At 43.6% G+C, this 17,162-nt stretch overlaps 4 protein-coding genes across 4 annotated transcripts; 2 read left to right on the top strand and 2 right to left on the bottom strand.

The window, feature by feature from the left end:
* Positions 1 to 494: 494 nt before the first annotated feature.
* On the bottom strand, positions 495 to 2,899 carry rps25 (ribosomal protein S25). The gene is made up of 5 exons (XM_070970710.1): positions 2,840 to 2,899; positions 2,192 to 2,281; positions 1,887 to 2,070; positions 662 to 760; positions 495 to 563 (listed from the first exon to the last, which is right to left on the bottom strand). Exons 1-4 carry the CDS (start codon positions 2,840 to 2,842, stop codon positions 666 to 668), a joined length of 372 nt encoding a protein of 123 aa, XP_070826811.1. The 5' UTR covers positions 2,843 to 2,899; the 3' UTR covers positions 495 to 563; positions 662 to 665.
* Positions 2,900 to 3,144: 245 nt separating this feature from the next.
* trappc4 (trafficking protein particle complex subunit 4) lies at positions 3,145 to 5,299 on the top strand. The gene is made up of 5 exons (XM_070970671.1): positions 3,145 to 3,338; positions 3,708 to 3,882; positions 4,455 to 4,558; positions 4,774 to 4,900; positions 5,028 to 5,299. Exons 1-5 carry the CDS (start codon positions 3,164 to 3,166, stop codon positions 5,104 to 5,106), a joined length of 660 nt encoding a protein of 219 aa, XP_070826772.1. The 5' UTR covers positions 3,145 to 3,163; the 3' UTR covers positions 5,107 to 5,299.
* A 67-nt stretch (positions 5,300 to 5,366) lies between these two features.
* Positions 5,367 to 11,639, bottom strand: slc37a4a (solute carrier family 37 member 4a). Its single transcript, XM_070970513.1, has 8 exons — positions 10,247 to 11,639; positions 9,861 to 10,093; positions 8,294 to 8,537; positions 7,048 to 7,206; positions 6,852 to 6,937; positions 6,494 to 6,607; positions 6,237 to 6,375; positions 5,367 to 6,064 (listed from the first exon to the last, which is right to left on the bottom strand). The coding sequence occupies exons 1-8, from the start codon at positions 10,392 to 10,394 to the stop codon at positions 5,898 to 5,900; spliced, it is 1,290 nt and encodes a 429-aa protein (XP_070826614.1). The 5' UTR covers positions 10,395 to 11,639; the 3' UTR covers positions 5,367 to 5,897.
* A 1,624-nt stretch (positions 11,640 to 13,263) lies between these two features.
* On the top strand, positions 13,264 to 17,014 carry cfap45 (cilia and flagella associated protein 45). Its single transcript, XM_070970825.1, has 12 exons — positions 13,264 to 13,389; positions 13,525 to 13,632; positions 13,800 to 13,918; positions 14,076 to 14,220; positions 14,313 to 14,483; positions 15,034 to 15,212; positions 15,421 to 15,550; positions 15,641 to 15,787; positions 15,875 to 15,988; positions 16,134 to 16,327; positions 16,512 to 16,736; positions 16,850 to 17,014. The coding sequence occupies exons 1-12, from the start codon at positions 13,387 to 13,389 to the stop codon at positions 16,914 to 16,916; spliced, it is 1,602 nt and encodes a 533-aa protein (XP_070826926.1). The 5' UTR covers positions 13,264 to 13,386; the 3' UTR covers positions 16,917 to 17,014.
* The last annotated feature ends 148 nt before the right edge of the window (positions 17,015 to 17,162 follow it).

Here is a 17,162-nt window from a genome sequence, read left to right as displayed (position 1 = left end):
TTTCCAGCATCAAAGTTTCAAGAGCATATTTATACAGAGAAGAAAGATCAAGATTATCCACGGGGACGTTTCTTCTTTGCTGTTAACTCATCCTAACTTAAAGGAGGATTAGACACAGTGCATCACCATCTCACAGGCATGAGATGTGGACATCTTATTTATTCTTGACATGCAGATTTTCCAGGTGGGAGGACACCTGAGACCCCACAAAAAACTGAATATGGAGAGTTCTTTACACAGAAAGATCAGCTCTGATTCAGACTGTGGGAACTACAAAATTAATGTGCTGCTGGCTTAGTGCATGTTTTTGAAGTGCAACTCTTATAATACTCTCAGCCTTTAGTCTGTCTTTGTTTGAATTTTGTTCATATTTTACAGTATAGGTCCACAGTTACTTTGATAAACTCCAACTAAAACAAGTATTTAACATAGCAGGTTGTACAAAATTAACTAGATGAACCAGTGACACAGGAAGAGTAAATACACAGCTGAGATTTTGTCTTTTCAGTTTTTATTCACCTTACATTACAAACAGCTTGTCAAAAGGAAGCAAACAGGAGAACCTGCAAGACAAAAAAGGATGAAGGTCAGTGGATGCAGCTAAAAAAAAAATAAACCTGAACGATAAGATGTATGCAGACTTGCAGTCCTGCTGCTGTACCTGCTTATGCTTTCTCTGCTGCTGCCTCCTCATCGCCACCCTTGGTGTTACGTGTGTAAATCAGCTGTGCTCTGTGTTTGGACACCAGTTTGATCATGCCTGCAAGACAAGAACAGGAGCTCGTTCTATCAGCGTATTCTCATTTTCATGCACACATTAGGCATCTGATGTTGTGACTTAATTTAGCTGACCTGCAAATCACTTGACCAGTGGATGTGTGCAACAGACCATTTCAAATGTCACTGTGAATGTGTCACAGTTCATAGCATCAACAGCTCCATCTTCTACGCTATCATACTGTTTTCATTTTCAGAGGACATGGTCTAAAAACTGGCCATACTCCTGTAGTTCTACTAAAACTGAGGTTTTGTTACAGGTTTCATACAGAAAGGCACTGAAACGAGTTCACCGTTATCATGTGGAAACTGTTTGACACCCGATGGGATACAAAATGTTTGAAGTAACATTCACAGTTGTACCGCTCCCTTTCAAACACTTTGTACCTTGAGTATTTTCAAGACGAGCGAGTCAATAATTTCAATGGAAGGACAAAAACAAATGCTGCAGCTGCGATTAGAGATGTTAGCAACAGTCACGCTGCACATTAACCATGAAAAATCACTGTCAACTAATGGAACCACAACAAAAACGGATCTGTAAACATTTATCAATGTTAGACGCAGCCAACACACGCAGCGCTGATGCCTGCCAGACATATCGATGGGATGAACCGAATGTTGTATCAAAATATGGGAGATGTCAAAACATGTTATTGTTGCAGTTTAGTAGCGGGGAACCATCTCCTCCTCTACCTTTAAGGTAAAACACGCGTTCTGGCAGATGAGACGACAGCTCAGCTCTAAATTACAACTTCTGTTGAACTTTTCTCTGCATCCCGTTTGTCAAGGCATCAAAATATTCATGTAAGCGTCTAATTTTTCCTGCTTCTTTGGCTAAAATTTCACTTTCCACTTGCTGGACGAACAGTCAAGCAAATTCTGCTTGACCCCCCAAACACAAACTGAGATTATATTAAATACACAAACATACAAAAAGTGTGCTTATCACCAACGTCAGACATGATCAACTAAAAACAGAGTAACAATCTTTAACTTACTTATTCTAAATAGATGTACTGAACATGTAACAATTAAACTGCATCTAAATGCTACCTGAACCAAAATGTCTGAACCTGTGCGCCCCATTTTGGGGATAAAAAATTCACCTTTGGCGAGCAGCTCCTGGAGAGCGTTCCTGGCCAGGGAGCCACGGATCTTCAGCCTCTCTGACACGACAGCGGGGGTGATGAGCTTGTAGTTGGGAACTTCTTTGTACAGCTTGTCGTAGGTCGCCTTGTCGAAGAGCACCAGGTTGTTGAGCTTATCCCTCACTTTTCCCTTGGACCACTTCTGCTCACAAACAGACACACCGGATCAATGATTAGGAAAACTCTACAGTGCACCTCCTCATCGATTATTTAGCAATTACATGTGAAGGGCCGATCCAGGATCAGTATTCGCCACTGCGTACCTTCTTCTTGGCTTTGCCTCCAGACTTGTTGACTGGGTCCTTGTCCTTTTTGGACTTCCCGGAGTCCTTCTTCTTGTCCTGCTTGGGAGGCTGAAAACAGAATAACATGCTTTAATGTCCGTGCATCAGAGTGTATGGATGTCTCTGCATCAAAATATCTTGAATAATGAAAATGCCCAGCTGATGGACAGAGAAAGCAGCCTGAGGTTAACTCGGCTGGCCCGGCATGGGATGGCCTTGTCTGCGTCTTTACAGAGCTTTACTAGCCGCACAATTAACACTATTGGTTATTATCACTGTTACACTAAGTGGACATTATTATGGCTTTGGCGATGTGTGCATTTCTAGATATTGTTATCACTCTGTAGATTTATGACTGGTAATTTTGTAGGGCCCATTTTCTATAACTTCAGTGCAGCGTGAAAGCGTGGTGGAATTAGCAAACTAGCTAACGTTAGCTAGCTAACTAGCCCACCGCTAAATCATAAATTTTAACAACTGTTTGCTTCCTCCACGCATTCTTATCGCAACGTGGGGAAAGCACATTGCTTTTAGCAGCTAATCCGAATAATTAAAACTCCAGATCAATGACAGAAACATGGGTAACTTTTCATTTGTTTCTACAAAACGTGTAATAACTGTCCTCACCATGTTTCCTCGTCAAGATGTCGGAGCGAAAGGAAGTTCACCCGTGCAAGAGCCCCTTAGACAACCTGTATATGCGGAAATGGAAACAGGGATTATGGGAAATATAGTTTTTTGTGTTGTATCCTTTGAACTGAATTTTATTTTTGTTACAGGCGCACCAAACTGCTGCACAACAGTGAGACCGGTAATTTAGAGACTGGTAGGGAGATAAAAATAATCACAAAGCTCAAACTATCAAAGTATGAGCTTATATAGATTTTTTTCTGTCTTTTGACGGTTTGTGGTCATGTGACACTTTTGTCAGCTGCGCATGACGTTGCAAAGATGGTGATCTTCAGTGTGTATGTTGTGAACAAGGCTGGAGGTTTAATTTACCAATATGACAATTATGTCCCGAGGGCGGAAGCCGAAAAAACATTCAGTTATCCTTTAGATTTAGTGCTCAAGCATCACGATGAAAAGGTCGTGGTGTCGTTTGGACAGCGAGACGGAATCAGAGGTAACGTTGTATAGCACATCGTTAGCTCTTTACTTGCTAACCTAGCTAGCCGGACATGTATAACATTACTTAAAACGTAAGACGAAGACAAATCAAGCAAAAGTAAACGTACTAATAAATCAATCTGTCATTTATGCCAATCACTTAATTAGGTTGTACCAAATGAGTTAGTTTCTCATGGACTGGCTAAAGTGTTCGTACTCTGCAGGAGTTCACAGTCTGCATGACATTTCATTCTGCATTTAAATTGGCCTTATTGTAACATTACGGATGTGAAAATCCCTTCGGAACTTCCTCACTGCATGATTTGTTAAAGTCTGAATGTAAACTGTATTTTCTGAGTCTTGAGTGCTTGTTGTCATCCTCCAGTGGGCCATGCAGTGCTGTCCATCAATGGAGTGGATGTGCTCGGTAAGAACACAGCAGAAGGAAAGGACATCCTTGAATACCTGAAGGATCCCTCAAATTACCCAGTGTCCATTCGCTTTGGACGAGCACGCCTGAGCTCCAATGAGAAGCTGATGCTGGCATCTATGTTCCACTCGTAAGTCACATCTCATGTGCCATGTGTGGGCAGTGGAGGAGTCTGTCAGTCAGCCTGTTTGACATCCTGTTTGAGAACGAATGGCTGAGCTCTGGGTCTGGTGGGTTTTAACAAGGGGCACTTCAGTCCATCTTTGTCCACCTTGATACCAATTCTGCTGTCAAACCCAGGGTTTCTGTCCAAACTGGAAGCGATTAACATCATTCCCCTGTACCTACACATCTGATCATATCTGTAGGTAGAGCCATTCGCGCACCAACAGAATGCAGCTCCTGTTGTTCTGGGGGATTCATGGGATTGTGTTAGTTATTGGTGGTCAGAGCCAATGTTATATTTGCTGTCTTCTCTGTGCCCGTATGTTAAACAAGGAAAAAAAGGCTTCACTCAGTTTAATCATGTGTCTGCATCTCCTCACCAAACCACATCAGCTCTGCTTGGCTCCATGTTTGAAACTACTTCTGTTTAATAACAACTGTTAATACAGTAACAGTCTACCATCTATTGTGAAGCATTGGCCTCATGTGTATCACTGGGTAATCTCAGTATCGAACGTTCTTTGTGTTTCTCCCCAGGTTGTTTGCCATCGGCTCACAGCTGTCCCCTGACGTTGGCAGTTCAGGGATCGAGATGCTGGAAACAGACGTCTTTAAGCTCCACTGTTTCCAGACTCTGACAGGTCAGTAGCGTGAGTGAGTGAGTGCTACTGTATGTGAGACAAAGTCCATTGCAGAAAAAAAGCTGTAACAGAGATATTCAGGCCCACGGCCCCATTAAAGATCCACCCACCCACTCAGATCCTTACAAAATGACTTGTTTACTTATTGTATGATTGACAGTATCTAGTTTAAACTGCCATCTTTCTCACTGCTTGTTCCATCTCTGTTCTGTCAGGAATAAAGTTCATCGTGCTGGCGGACCCTCGGCAATCTGGTATTGATGCGCTCTTGAGGAAAATTTATGAGATCTATTCAGATTTTGCCCTCAAGAACCCGTTCTATTCTCTGGAAATGCCCATCAGGTAACAGAAAGAGTCAGGGCGATGTCGCCTTCTCCTGTTATGTTGTTATTTAGCTTTTGTTACGTTTCAGATTACATACAAAGTGCCCAATGTCTAACACCTGTCACTGTAAATGCTTGATTTTCAGGTGTGAACTCTTCGATCAGAATCTGAAGAGTGCGCTGGAGATTGCAGAGAAAGCTGGCAACTTTGGAGCTGGATCTTGAACAAGAGAAGACGAGTTTGACTGTGCTATAATTTCTAACCGCAGCAGATTCACTGAACTCGTGTGACTGCTTAAACTTCAGTTGGTGCATTGTCTGTGTTGCTTTTTCCCTTTTGGAGTCGAAGTGGCAGTTAACACATTGTAAATATGTCATGTTTTGTAAATATTTGAAGATTAAATTGCATACTGTGTATAAACGGTCCATGTCAAATTTTCTTTTTGCCTGTAGTCTACAGTGCACTGAGCGTAATCTATGAAAGTGACTGAAAAAAAGTATCATTTATTCAAGCCTTTGACTGTTATCATGAGGAAGACCACACACTTTCTAGAAAAAAGACCAGCATTGTGTAATGTAATTCCATTCATCGTTCAGTATTACAAGTAGTTGATTAACACAGATGCTGTATAATATAGCAGTTACTAAACCAGGCTTTAGTTTTGTGCGAGCATCATGGAAATACTTCAGCAGCCTTTGGAGAGAAAACCTTTCTCTTTTCTGTATTTTTGCCACTTTTCATTCTATGACACACAACGTGCAGTCATTCGCATTCACTTGTTATTGATTAATTGTTTACAGACTGTAAATACTGTATGTAGAAAACCAACTTTCAAAAGCGTTTACTGAAGAAAAAGTGCTGAACTTCTCAGAGCTCCCATTCATGTTTCCATCCTGTGAGACTGAGAGAGAATATACTGTGGTATAAAAAAAGAAGTAAGAAAAATATGGAAATACAGTGAGAGCTCAAAGTATCCAGTTTCCTCTGGGCGCAGAGGATGAGGTGGAATGATGTTTTAGTCTGCCTTCTTAGGCACACGACCCATCTTGGTTCGGATGTTGCGCAGCAGGAAGAATGCAATAGTGGTGATGCCGCAGGTTATCTCTGCTACCCAGAAGGCCATTTCCCAGCCGTGGTGCTTGGCAATAGTGCTGAATGGTAGTCCAGACAGGAAGCCACCGACTGAGGAGAAGGCAAATGGAAGAGTTTGTTTGAGAAAATAAAAAGTGTTTTACAGTATATAAACTAAGAGAAGCTAGTGGTCTGGAACTGCATAAAGGACATTTAGCAGTAACAGCTGAGACGTGTAGTTAATGCACAATGTTGAGACTGAAATGAAAATCAATCCACTTACGGTTGGCCATCAGGGCAACAATGGCATGTGATGTCCCGCAGTAGTTGGATGGGGCGCTCTCATTGGCTATAACTCCGAACAGTGCTATTGGTCCATAAGAGGAGAAACCAAAAGCAGCACCCAAGCTGAGGATCCACATCTGAATGTACAAATGAGAGTGAATGTACAAACCACGAAGGGTCTGACACACTGCGTACTGCGTTACAGAGTCAGCCATTTGTTTTTGTCCATGCGGATGTCAGTGTGAGCGCGGGTACCTTTGAGCTGTCAGGTGTAACCGTGACTCTGAACAGGTACATGGATACAAACATTCCAGCCATCATGCAGATCAGGATGAAATGGCGAGGATTGCCGTAGATTCTCATGCCTTGCTGTAAGAAATAAGTAAATATATAAAGACAAGCTGGTTTTGCTGGTGATGAGCAGAGCATTGGCCCAAACGGTGCAGTCAGTTCAGTTGCACATGGCTGACTATGGAGGCAGATTTGTAGAAAAGAATAAACATGGATCCATGCACCAGTTTTCATGTCGCACAAGACAAAAGCAGTCAAACACAAACACCCCTAGAGGGATTTTGCCATATTGTGGGAAACAGCTATAGTTCTGCAAACTCACTTTGGCCACAGCCTTGTCAGAGAGGAAACCTGCTGCCAGACTGCCCAACAGGCCTCCAAGCTCCAGCGCACTCATGTATGAGCTACCTATCGAGAAGAATATAGTGATTCACAAGAAATAATAAGCGAAGGACACTTAGCGCTCAACACATTTCTCTACGGAACATGGAGGCATCCACTCTGCCCCCCTTCCCTACCCATGAGTGTGGACTGGCCCTTGTCCTGAATGAGAAATAGCTGGCCCCAGTCGGTGCACACCGTCTTCACCCCGAACACCACCAGGTAGGACACAGACAGCAGCCACAGGTAGGGTGACAGCAGGAACTCAGACAGTGTGCTTTCATCACTGGAGGATCCTGAGCAGAGCGGAGTATTATCACACTGAAACATTACCATCAACACAACGCGTGGATGTTAGGGGTGGGCGACACTGGGAATTTTGGTATCGATCCGATACCAAGTACATACAGGGCTAGTGTCACTGATATCGATACCGATACTTTTTACTTGAAATTTCATGATCATTGAATCATTTTGTGATTTTGCCTTTAGTTGGCTGAAGAACGGGAGGAACATGCAAACTTCACACAGAAAAGGCCCTGTCCGACCCGGGGATCGAACCGGCAAGCTTCTTGCTGTGAGGCACACACACTACCTGCTGTTCCACCATGCCACCCGAAATAACAAAATGATTAAGATAATTAAGTCTGTAACTGTAATCTGCATGTAGCCTAGATAGGAATACTAATTTTCCTTCAAGAGTTAACACAAAGGGTTATTATATTCAGCCATATTCATATTTCAGGTTTGAGGTATTTATCTTTATATAAATGAATATTTTTGAGTTCCAGTAAAACAATTAAGATTTTTTTCAACTGGCTGAACATATGATAATAGTTTAATCATTCTGCTGAAATTGCCTCTCTGATCACCAATTACACTGTGAAAAACATGACTTAATGCTAGAGATTACATGGATACGTGGATTTTTTGGCTGAAAAGCCCCTGCCAGAGATCTCTGTCTCAGTGCCGGGGGTCTTGTGTGTGTTTGGGAATCACGCCCAACCCTAATGGATGTAGCATCACTGAGGTGGGAGTGGGAGGGATGTGTGCTTCTAGTAAGACTACTGCATCTCAAATATTACTTTCTCACTTTGCCTGTGCATGATCTACACACAGCTCACACAAGTGGCATGTGAAGAGCACACTGGGTACAGAGTCCACCAACCTTTAGTCACAAGAGCCACATGCTGCATGAAAACACACACACACACACACACACACACACACACACACACACCTGCACAGTTATGTCTTTACTGCCTTTACACAAATATGCTCCTTCAGTCACTGTCAGAGAGAAGTAAAGGCTGCAAACTGTGCTTCTGATTGTCATCTGAATAGAAGAATGATTAGAAATCACGCAGTAAGACTCAGCCTCACCGCCTTTGCTCTTCTTGGCTGCTGTCTCTATATTGGGCAACCCCACATCCTTTGGCTCATTCTTGATGAGCAGCAGACAGACGAAGGATACCACCACACAGATCATCCCAGACGCCGACAGTATCGTCCTCCAGCTGTAACTCTGGGCCAGCACCGTGGCAATAATGGGGCCCAAGCTGCCAGCCAGATTCATGCTGCAGGACAGGACTGACCACCATGTCCCAAACTGAGAGGGCTCAAACCACTGAGGACAGAGAAGGGGACGTAACGTCATGAAATTATGACAGATTGAGATGAAGTGTCATCATGTTGCCTTTGATGCACAGGAGGGATGAAATAATTGAACCAGGTCATAAGTGAATGACGGTCATTTGAGCGTTGCCATATTGTACAGCGTGACTACAAACAAATGATGTCTAGCACTGTATATACATTTTCTCAGATGGCTTCTTACTATGAACAATGAGGCCCAACATGGACAACCAATCCAATCATCCAATCAGGATTTAGCAACATTTACATTTAAATGGGTCAACAGCTGTGGGACTGTTTTCTTATACTAATCTGATCAACCCACACAGTCCTGGTGGAGATTATAACACCTGAGGATGCCTCTTTTTTAATGTTAACTGTGACTGATGATTATTTAATATAACAGAGAAACACATAAGATTTGGCAACAAGTTTTCAGTGTGTTTGGGAGCATTTGGTCCCTAGCCCGCCATCTTCATTTCATAATCAACTACAAGACTGAAAACACAAAATTCAATATCTGAGTCATTGGTGATTCTCCATCTGTAGAAAGCCCCTTGGGTCAGGAATACTGAATTATTGTGAATAAAACAAAGGAGCAGGAATGTGTCAAACAATAAAAGAACATCCTCCCTAAATCAAAAATGTAGCCTCTAATAATTGTACATGTTGCAAAGCCAACATCAGAACAACCTCTGTTCAGCCACAGGCTTTCTGTCGTCTTGCTGGTCAATCTTTCATTGATTGTGCTGAAAAACATGTCAAGACTCTAGCAATGCAATCATTTGTTGAGTACACTATAAACAATGTGGTGTTACTTATGAAACAGCATTTACACAATTATCTGTTTTATGAGGCGTCTTCTGTATTTGGGGCTTTTGAAGATGAACTGGCCACACAGGCAGAGGACAATTTTCAAAAAGCTACAGGCATCCAACCTTCCTTCAGAGTCCTAGAGGAGAATATAAAGTCCTTTATCTCTGTTTCAGTATTCTGTGACTTCATGTATTCATATTAAGTAGATACATTTCAATTGTTATTTTAAGCTGTGTAAGCAAAACTCCAATCTTTGTTGGATTCCTGAAAAATATTAACTATTTAACCCCTTATATTTGAGGATTACATACTGTATGTCTGATCTGAACTGTGTTTCTACCTGCATGTATAACTGAACCCAGTTCATAGTGCATGTTCCCAGTTAATTATCAGCTGTGTTCTGGTGCCTGTTTGTTCTTTGCAACACAGGAGAGAAAAAGAAACATCTCAAATCTGATATCAGTATGTGGCAGCACTGATGTACTGGCTTGTGGGGTACCTTGCGCAGCACCCTTCCACAGGGAGGCCAGCCGAGGCCCTGGCCCAGACCGTTGAGAAACCACAGGGCAGAGAAGACAGCGACGGTGGAGGACCAGGAGAAGACCACGTTGATGCCTCCCACCATGCACAGGCCAATGGAGAAGAGCCAGCGGGCACTGATCTGGTCCGAAAGCACACCACTGATGAACTTACTGATAGCGTAGGCCAAGGACTGACTGCTGGTGATCATGCCTGAACAAAGAGAGGACAGGAGAAGAGAAATGTCCTCAGAGCACATATTTAGAATCTTGCTATGACATACTGTAAAACACACAGGTGACATGAAATGCATGAAAGTGCACCTGTAATCTAAAGTCTAGCAAGAGCCAGTATAAAGTCTCATACCCAGGTCATCCTTATCCAGCTTAATTTCTTGCATTAGAGAAGGCATCACAAAGGAGAAAGTCTTTCTGTTAAAGTAGTACAGCGTGTAGCCCACAAACATGGCCAGAAATATAGTGGCTCTGTAGTATCCGTAACTTGGTGTAGCCATGGCTGCCGATTAAGTCCTATAAAAATAAAGAATAGAGGTGAATCCAGAGGAGGGAGCGAGCTCCTGCTGTTTGACAGACTTGTGCAGCCTGTGACAGTGAACTTTGCTTTAGGACCCGCTGTACAAGAGGCAGCTGCTCCCACGTGGAGAGGCGATTGCAATCAGTAGGGAAGGTTAATAGTCAACTTCTCCTGCCCGCAGCTGAATCTGGGTTGGCATGTGCTGCAGGCCAGCTGGAGGAGAAGGAAAAGGAATTCATCAGTCAGTGTGTGACATCAGCGCTGAATATGATCTGCTGTTTTCTTCAGCCTCCTGTTTACGCTTGAAGAATGACCTCGCTGTTCTTTACATCTGCGGCTGTTTGTTCCTCTAAGGATGTTAGGGATGGCCTCCGCAGACTGATGTGGTTAATGTTTTACTGGGGAGTCCAATAGTTACTGCAGACCAGGGGGCGGCTGCTCTCCAAGAGAGGGGGTGTGTCAGCTGCGGTGATCCTCAGCAGCAAAACAGCACACAGTGTGTGAGCACAACACAGAGATTACAGTCATTGTGGCTTGTCTGAATAAAGCATGAATACAAAGCTCCTTTATCTCAGCCAACATCAAGGAGAACCGTACATTTACACTAGTCCATACTTGACAGCAGTAGTGGTAGTAGTAGTATGTAAATGTCAGACATGATTGTTCTACAAAAAGTGTCCAAACAACCCATTCTGACAGCTCTGTGTGTCCACCTCCTCTTTTATGTGTCCACCTCACAGATGTTTGCGTGTTGGACCTCTCCCCCGCAGCATTAAGTCGCTTGTTTTCATTGCAGAGTTGCTCATGTCCAGGCTGCAGAACAGGACTGAGGGACGTTTCATTTCCGCATCATGTACAGTGACGAACACCGGCCAGCCACCGGGGCGAGGCGAGCAACACAACGCCGTGTTTTAGCTGCAGTGACACTATTATCAGAATTGTGACAGACTGTTGTGAAAGAAAAAATAATAAATCGACATTAATGTTAAACCAACATACTTTAGTACTTCGTGTAAGCGTTAAACTACCGCCCAACAGAGTAGCTCATGAAACTGTGTGTAACTATAAATCATTTACCGAACAGGAAGCACGAATACGACTGTCAGCTTGATGCACGCGAGCAGTAACACGCGAGGCTAACATTGCATTTTTATGCTAACGTTTCGCGGTTAGAGTTTTCGTTTTAGACGCAAAATCCCAAAGTCTGTCGAGTAAAAGTGGGCGTGCCAGATGAAGCCCCGATTCGAGGCTTGTATAGTGCTTGTGGAAATCACGTGACCAATGACAAACGAGGCCTCGGTTTGTGTGGGTGACGTAACTGTTTCATTCAGAGTATGGCTTCCGTATAAAGCGGGTTCGAAACGCACGCGTCTCTGAGGGTGTGTCGGTGCTTATGGTAGTGTGGTGGTAGTGTAGATATATAGATATATAGATATATAGGTAGATCAGTACTAGTGCAATCATAACAATTATTATCATTAGTCATAGTATTATTATTAGTAGTATTAGCTTCTATTAGTTAGGGTACATACAATTACACCAAACCTAGCTGGAAGGTTACAGTGTTGTACACTGTGATATTTCATCCTCTGGAGCCTCCAAGAAAGAGGAAGTCTTCTCCTGTCTGGGAGTATTTTGACATGGTTGCTCACAATACAGTATATGCGAATGATTCAATTTTATTTGCACATCATCACAACAGTTGAATCATGAAGTGTGATAACATTACCCACTTACTGGACCCAAGGTTAAAAAAAATGGGTTTCTTAAGTCAGGGCAGGCTTCAAGAGGCTGTTACAAGGCTGAAGTATGAATGTGCCAACAGGAACTCTGCAGTAAATTCTGCCAGTGGCACAACCACAGCTCAGGTAGCAGCCTCTTCAGCAACATCTTCAACATCAACAGCATCCATGAACAACAGTAAGTAGTGTGTTTCTTTGTTTTGTCAAAATTAACATTGATCGGTAGTAATGTGAGCCACTGTTTATGTTTTTTCATTTAACATTTACTAGATGACCTTTGGCATCTGCTGGACACACCAGTGGATCAAAGTAGAAGAAGCTCAAGTGCCAAAGCAGATGCCACATCGGAAGTGGATCATTATTTAGCAGTGATGAACCTGGCAAGAACAGAAGATCCCCTTGTCTACTGGAGTAGACAGAAACACCAACATCCCCACCTTTACCAGCTGGCTCTCATGTTTTTATGTTGTCCTGCATCTTCTGTTCCATGTGAACGGGTATTTTCTAAGGCTGGAGAGATTGTTTCTAAGAAGGGGAACTGTCTGAGCCCCAACACTGTTAAAAAACAAAACAGAACTTATTTTTCTAAATAAAAACCAATGCGCATTCTCATCCACCACCCAATGAAACAGTGTCTCCCATGTAACATTCCCAGTCCCACATCCCTGCGCTAAGCACAAAAACAAAGTTTTATTTGTGGTGTTCATACAGGCATCTGTAATCAAAAAATAATTTTACAAATGAGCATTAGCATGGGCGTGTGAAAGAACTGTGACAAAGATTAATGTTTTATTATTTTCAATCACAGAAAAGGTGCCCACTCAGGTGATTAGCAAAATTATTTGTATTTCTTTGGACAGCAGGTGTCACTAATGAGAACTGAATGAAGCTTCGGGTAGTTAACCTTCTGGCAAACCAATGGGCTGCGAAGCTACAGTGGTTCAGGAAGCCTCAGTTTGCCATCACTAATAATACTCTATTTCTTTCTGCAACACATTGCAGTTGCTCGTTTTCTTCTTCGTAGATAGGTTTAGTGCTCACGAAACCGGATGTGACGTATCTAGACCCTCCTCATTTTAAAACCCGCCTGTTTGTTCCCATGGTAACAGACAACAAACGTTTCGGTTGTGTGTACGGATGTCATGACATTGTCAAGTTTATCTCGCCTTTGAAACTTAAGAAAGTAGAGCCGAACAAACTTCCCTCCCTGGACTAGACTAATTAAGGACCATGGTAAGTTTTAGGTTCAAATAAGAAGCAGGGTCATGACGCTTCCCATGTGACATGAGCTCCCTTTTAAACCCTAGTTTTCAAAGGCATCTCATTTGAACTGTCATTTATTGACACTGGTGATGTTAATCTCCATAGAAACTCGGATCCAGCTCCAGGACTCCCAGGAGCAGCGCACATACCCGCCGGTACCGCACACGGGCTCTGGTTTGTGATGTGGATGAAACCCTGTTTGCAAGTCCACCGGTGAGTGACTGTGGCACAAACTGCTGCTAGAGGTATCCGTTTAGCTGTGGCGCGAGAGCAGCTCATGCATCTAGTTTGACACTTTAGTTAGTGTAATATATTGCGAGTGTGGAGAGATGACGAGTTATGAGTGGGTTTGTGAGATGTCGCTTTCTAACTCTGTGCAGGTATCATCACAGGTCGACAAACATGGAAAGTCACCATCCAAAGACAAGAATGAGTCTCAGAAGAACAAAGACAAAGAGACTGTCCAAATCATCACCAAAGACCTCATTCGCAATCTAAGGTAGGTGAGAAATGTATAAACTTTATAGTCAAGGCCTAAAATCCATAGCTGTAGTACATCATAGAAAAAAATAATAATGTCACAATATTGTAAAGATTCTTATAATTAAGATTGATAATGAAACTGAAACCCGTATGACACCCTGCCATTATGCCAGGATCCCATCCAAAGATCCCTCAGGAGAGTCCATCATTCTCCCCTCAGCTGAGTTTGAGCGGATCAAATCAGAAGCCCGGGTTCTTACCAAGGAGGAGAGGGAGGCCCTGGAGGAGGATTATCAGAGGAAGAAAGAAGAGGAAATTGTAAGAAATATGAAAAACTCCCAAAATGGTCCTTTAATGTGCATAACTGACAGTAAGACAAAAAGCCCTTCGCTCTTTTTGCAATATACCAGAAAGCTGCAGAGGAAAGGAAGCGTCAGCTCTTTGAGGCAGATCTGTCCCGTAAGAAGAACCAGGCTCTGACTGAGCTGGAGCTGGAGGCCCAGGACCGTGCGCAGGGCTTGGTGGAGCGGGCCAGAGAGCTGAGGATGGAGGAAGAGGATGAGGTCAAAAAGCTCAACAAGGTGGTCGAGTTTATTTATACAGCACATTTCATACAACAGGCACAGACTCAGTGAGCTCATAGGAGTGATGCGTTCAAACCTGTTGGTTTTAGTTAATACTCCGGCTGCAGTGTTCTGAATAAGCTGGAGTTTATTTCACACCTGCTTTGTCAGTGCAGGAAAAAGGTGCATTCCATTAACCTAGTCTGCTGGAAATAAATGCATGAAGCAGCTTTGCACCGTCTGACTGTGACAGGGAGCATCTAACTTTAATTATGAAAGGCAGCCGTGGAGATATTAGATATGTGCCTCTGGAAGTGAAGATCAGCATCTAAAGTCATACCCAAGTTTTCAGCGTGCTCATAGGGGTGTTCAGACGGGAATTAAAGTGTGAACCTGGCGCCTCAAAGCCTTGGGCCCTACTGAAAGAACCTCTGTTTACTGTAGCTGGAAAAAGTTACTGGCCATCCACTTTCTGACATCAGGTAGGAAGCAGCAGCGGACATGCGGATGTAAGTGCAGCTGATTTGTTGTCAGTACATCAATACTTCTGTGTGTGTGGTTTCCTCAGCTGATTCTGGGTGCTCAGTGTCAGGCCACACTCGACGCCCAGATCCAGGAGAAGAAGCAGATCCAGGGGGAGCTGTTAGACGAGGAGAAGCGTCAAGATGTCATGATGGAGGTGGAACGCCGCAAGGCCTTGGAGACTGAGGAGCAGATTGATGAGCTGCGCAAACACCAGAGGATCCGGTGAAGGGAGTTCTACTGAGAAATACACACATGAATGGATTGATTCGATGAATGAAGTTGAAAAAATATTCTTGATCCACCCAAACCTCCCACATCCTTCTTATAATATCCCCTTTCTGATCATCAGGCTGCTGGTGAGCAGTAAAGGAAAAGGTCTTCCTGTCTAGGATAGTCATCACGTGTGTGTTATGCCTGTGTTATATTCTAGCTGGATGCAGCATATTAACAACCAGATCCAGGAACGTCTGGAGGACCAGAAAATGCAGGAGCAGATGAAAGAGTATGAGAGCCAGCAGATACAAGAGAAGCAGGAGAAAATGAACATGGAAGACCTCAAGGTGCAGCCCGTGCAGAGACAAGGCACACAAACACTAAAAATGAGGACACAAATGAGTCTGTTTCCTCTCTGACTGGTTGTCTTGTTCCAGGCCCTGGAGATGAAGAGGAATGAGCAACAGCATCTGCAGGAGGAGATCATGAAAATCAATGCCGAGACCATGCGGGCCAAGGAGCAGAGGAGAGAGGAGGAGAGGCTGGCTGACATCAGAGATATGGAATACATCCGAAACAAGATGGTGAAATGAAAAGCAGATTATCTCCACAGACAGTCCATGGACAGTCAGTGCAGTTAAATAACTCTGAGTGTTTCATGACCTCTGCAGGAGCGGGAGGCAGAGTATGAAGCAGAGCAGAGACGAATCAAGAAGGAGAAGGAGCTGGAGATCGCCAGTCTGAGAACTCGGCTAGAAAAAGCAAAAGACTACAAGGCAGAGCAGGTCAGGAATAAACCGCCGGCTGAGCACAGCCTTAGAGGATTTAACCCCTTTCCAAATCAAAATTCTCTAATCACATTTTTAATAGGGAATTAAAGCATTCAGTATGTGCACATGTAGTGTGTTTGTGTGTGTGTGCATTTGGAAGGATGAGCTCCGTGCTCGGAGGAACCAAGAAAGTGCGAACAGAGAGTGGAGGAGAAAAGAGAAGGAGCTGGCTGCAAAGAAAGCGCAGGAGATGGACATGCTGAAAGCGGCTCACTTGGAGCAGGTTCGCTACAAAGAGCACTTGCTGTCAATTGAGGCTGGCCGGGAGAAGGCAGAGTTTGAGCGCGTGCTGAAGTAAGAAATTTGATCTGAATCTCTTTTTCACATCACATCACTTTACCTTAAGAAGGATGGCTCAGTCATTGTGGTGAAAAGTGTACATAATATTTAGTCTTTAACATGTTTCCCTTCATTCATTCCATCTCACACATCCACCTACATCAGTGTATTAATGTGAGTTCTCCCTCCCTCCACTCAGGGTGCAACAGGAAGCGATCATCAAACAGAAGGAGGAGGAGGAGAAGCGGCGTCAGAAAGCGTACCGTCGGGCAGACGCCCTGCGACATCAGGTGAGGGAACGGGAGTTGTCAGCCATAGCGAGGCGCAGGGAGATCTTGGAGGAGGCCGATCGGTTGAATGAGGAGGCGCGGCAGAGACGTATGCGCCTTGATGAGATCAAAGAGAAGAAGCTGAAAGAGCTCAGGTAAGAACGAGCAGGTTAATGGCCTCCTTGTCTTGCATGGAAACAGAAGCTCTCCTGTGCTGTGAACATGTGTGTATGAACTGAGTAAACCTGATGTGTGTGTCATTGTGCAGGGCTTCAGGGCTCTCTGAAAAATACTGCACTGAAGTGGAGAGGAGGGCCCGGGACTCCATACCCTGACTCACTCACAACTGGATCCAAAATAATGTGAAGCCATCTTAATTTAACATTTAATGACCTTGAATGAACGTACCAATAAAGGTTTCTGTAGCAACTTCATCTTTGTTTTCCCAGCATTCCATCACTGGTATGTGCATGTTTAAGAAGCTTATGGTATTTTGTACATGTTGCAAAAACAAACAAAATAAGGTAACTTTTTGGGACATTATCACTTCCTCTCACACACTGACTCCACCGGAGACTGGA

The sequence above is a fragment of the Chaetodon trifascialis genome, chromosome 9, assembly GCF_039877785.1.
Source record: "Chaetodon trifascialis isolate fChaTrf1 chromosome 9, fChaTrf1.hap1, whole genome shotgun sequence".
Classification (NCBI taxonomy): Eukaryota; Metazoa; Chordata; class Actinopteri; order Chaetodontiformes; family Chaetodontidae; genus Chaetodon; species Chaetodon trifascialis.
The sequence above is the reverse complement of the archived record's forward strand: the minus strand, read 5'-3'. Positions and strand labels throughout refer to the sequence as shown.

What these genes read in the sequence shown, in the direction of transcription:
- rps25 (XM_070970710.1), bottom strand. An exon ending in GAGGCAAAGCCAAGAAGAAG is followed by an intron (nt 2,071 to 2,191) that starts GTACGCAGTGGC and finishes GTTTGTGAGCAG; the next exon opens with AAGTGGTCCAAGGGAAAAGT. An exon ending in CCAGGAGCTGCTCGCCAAAG is followed by an intron (nt 761 to 1,886) that starts GTGAATTTTTTA and finishes CTTGTCTTGCAG; the next exon opens with GCATGATCAAACTGGTGTCC.
- trappc4 (XM_070970671.1), top strand. Translation starts at nt 3,164, where the DNA reads ATGGTGATCTTCAGTGTGTATGTTGTGAACAAGGCTGGAGGTTTAATT. An exon ending in ACAGCGAGACGGAATCAGAG is followed by an intron (nt 3,339 to 3,707) that starts GTAACGTTGTAT and finishes GTCATCCTCCAG; the next exon opens with TGGGCCATGCAGTGCTGTCC. An exon ending in TCTCTGGAAATGCCCATCAG is followed by an intron (nt 4,901 to 5,027) that starts GTAACAGAAAGA and finishes CTTGATTTTCAG; the next exon opens with GTGTGAACTCTTCGATCAGA.
- slc37a4a (XM_070970513.1), bottom strand. Translation starts at nt 10,394, where the DNA reads ATGGCTACACCAAGTTACGGATACTACAGAGCCACTATATTTCTGGCC. An exon ending in TTACACCTGACAGCTCAAAG is followed by an intron (nt 6,376 to 6,493) that starts GTACCCGCGCTC and finishes TTGTACATTCAG; the next exon opens with ATGTGGATCCTCAGCTTGGG. An exon ending in TGTTGCCCTGATGGCCAACC is followed by an intron (nt 6,065 to 6,236) that starts GTAAGTGGATTG and finishes CCTTCTCCTCAG; the next exon opens with TCGGTGGCTTCCTGTCTGGA.
- cfap45 (XM_070970825.1), top strand. An exon ending in CGCAAACACCAGAGGATCCG is followed by an intron (nt 15,213 to 15,420) that starts GTGAAGGGAGTT and finishes GTTATATTCTAG; the next exon opens with CTGGATGCAGCATATTAACA. An exon ending in AAGAAGCTGAAAGAGCTCAG is followed by an intron (nt 16,737 to 16,849) that starts GTAAGAACGAGC and finishes GTCATTGTGCAG; the next exon opens with GGCTTCAGGGCTCTCTGAAA.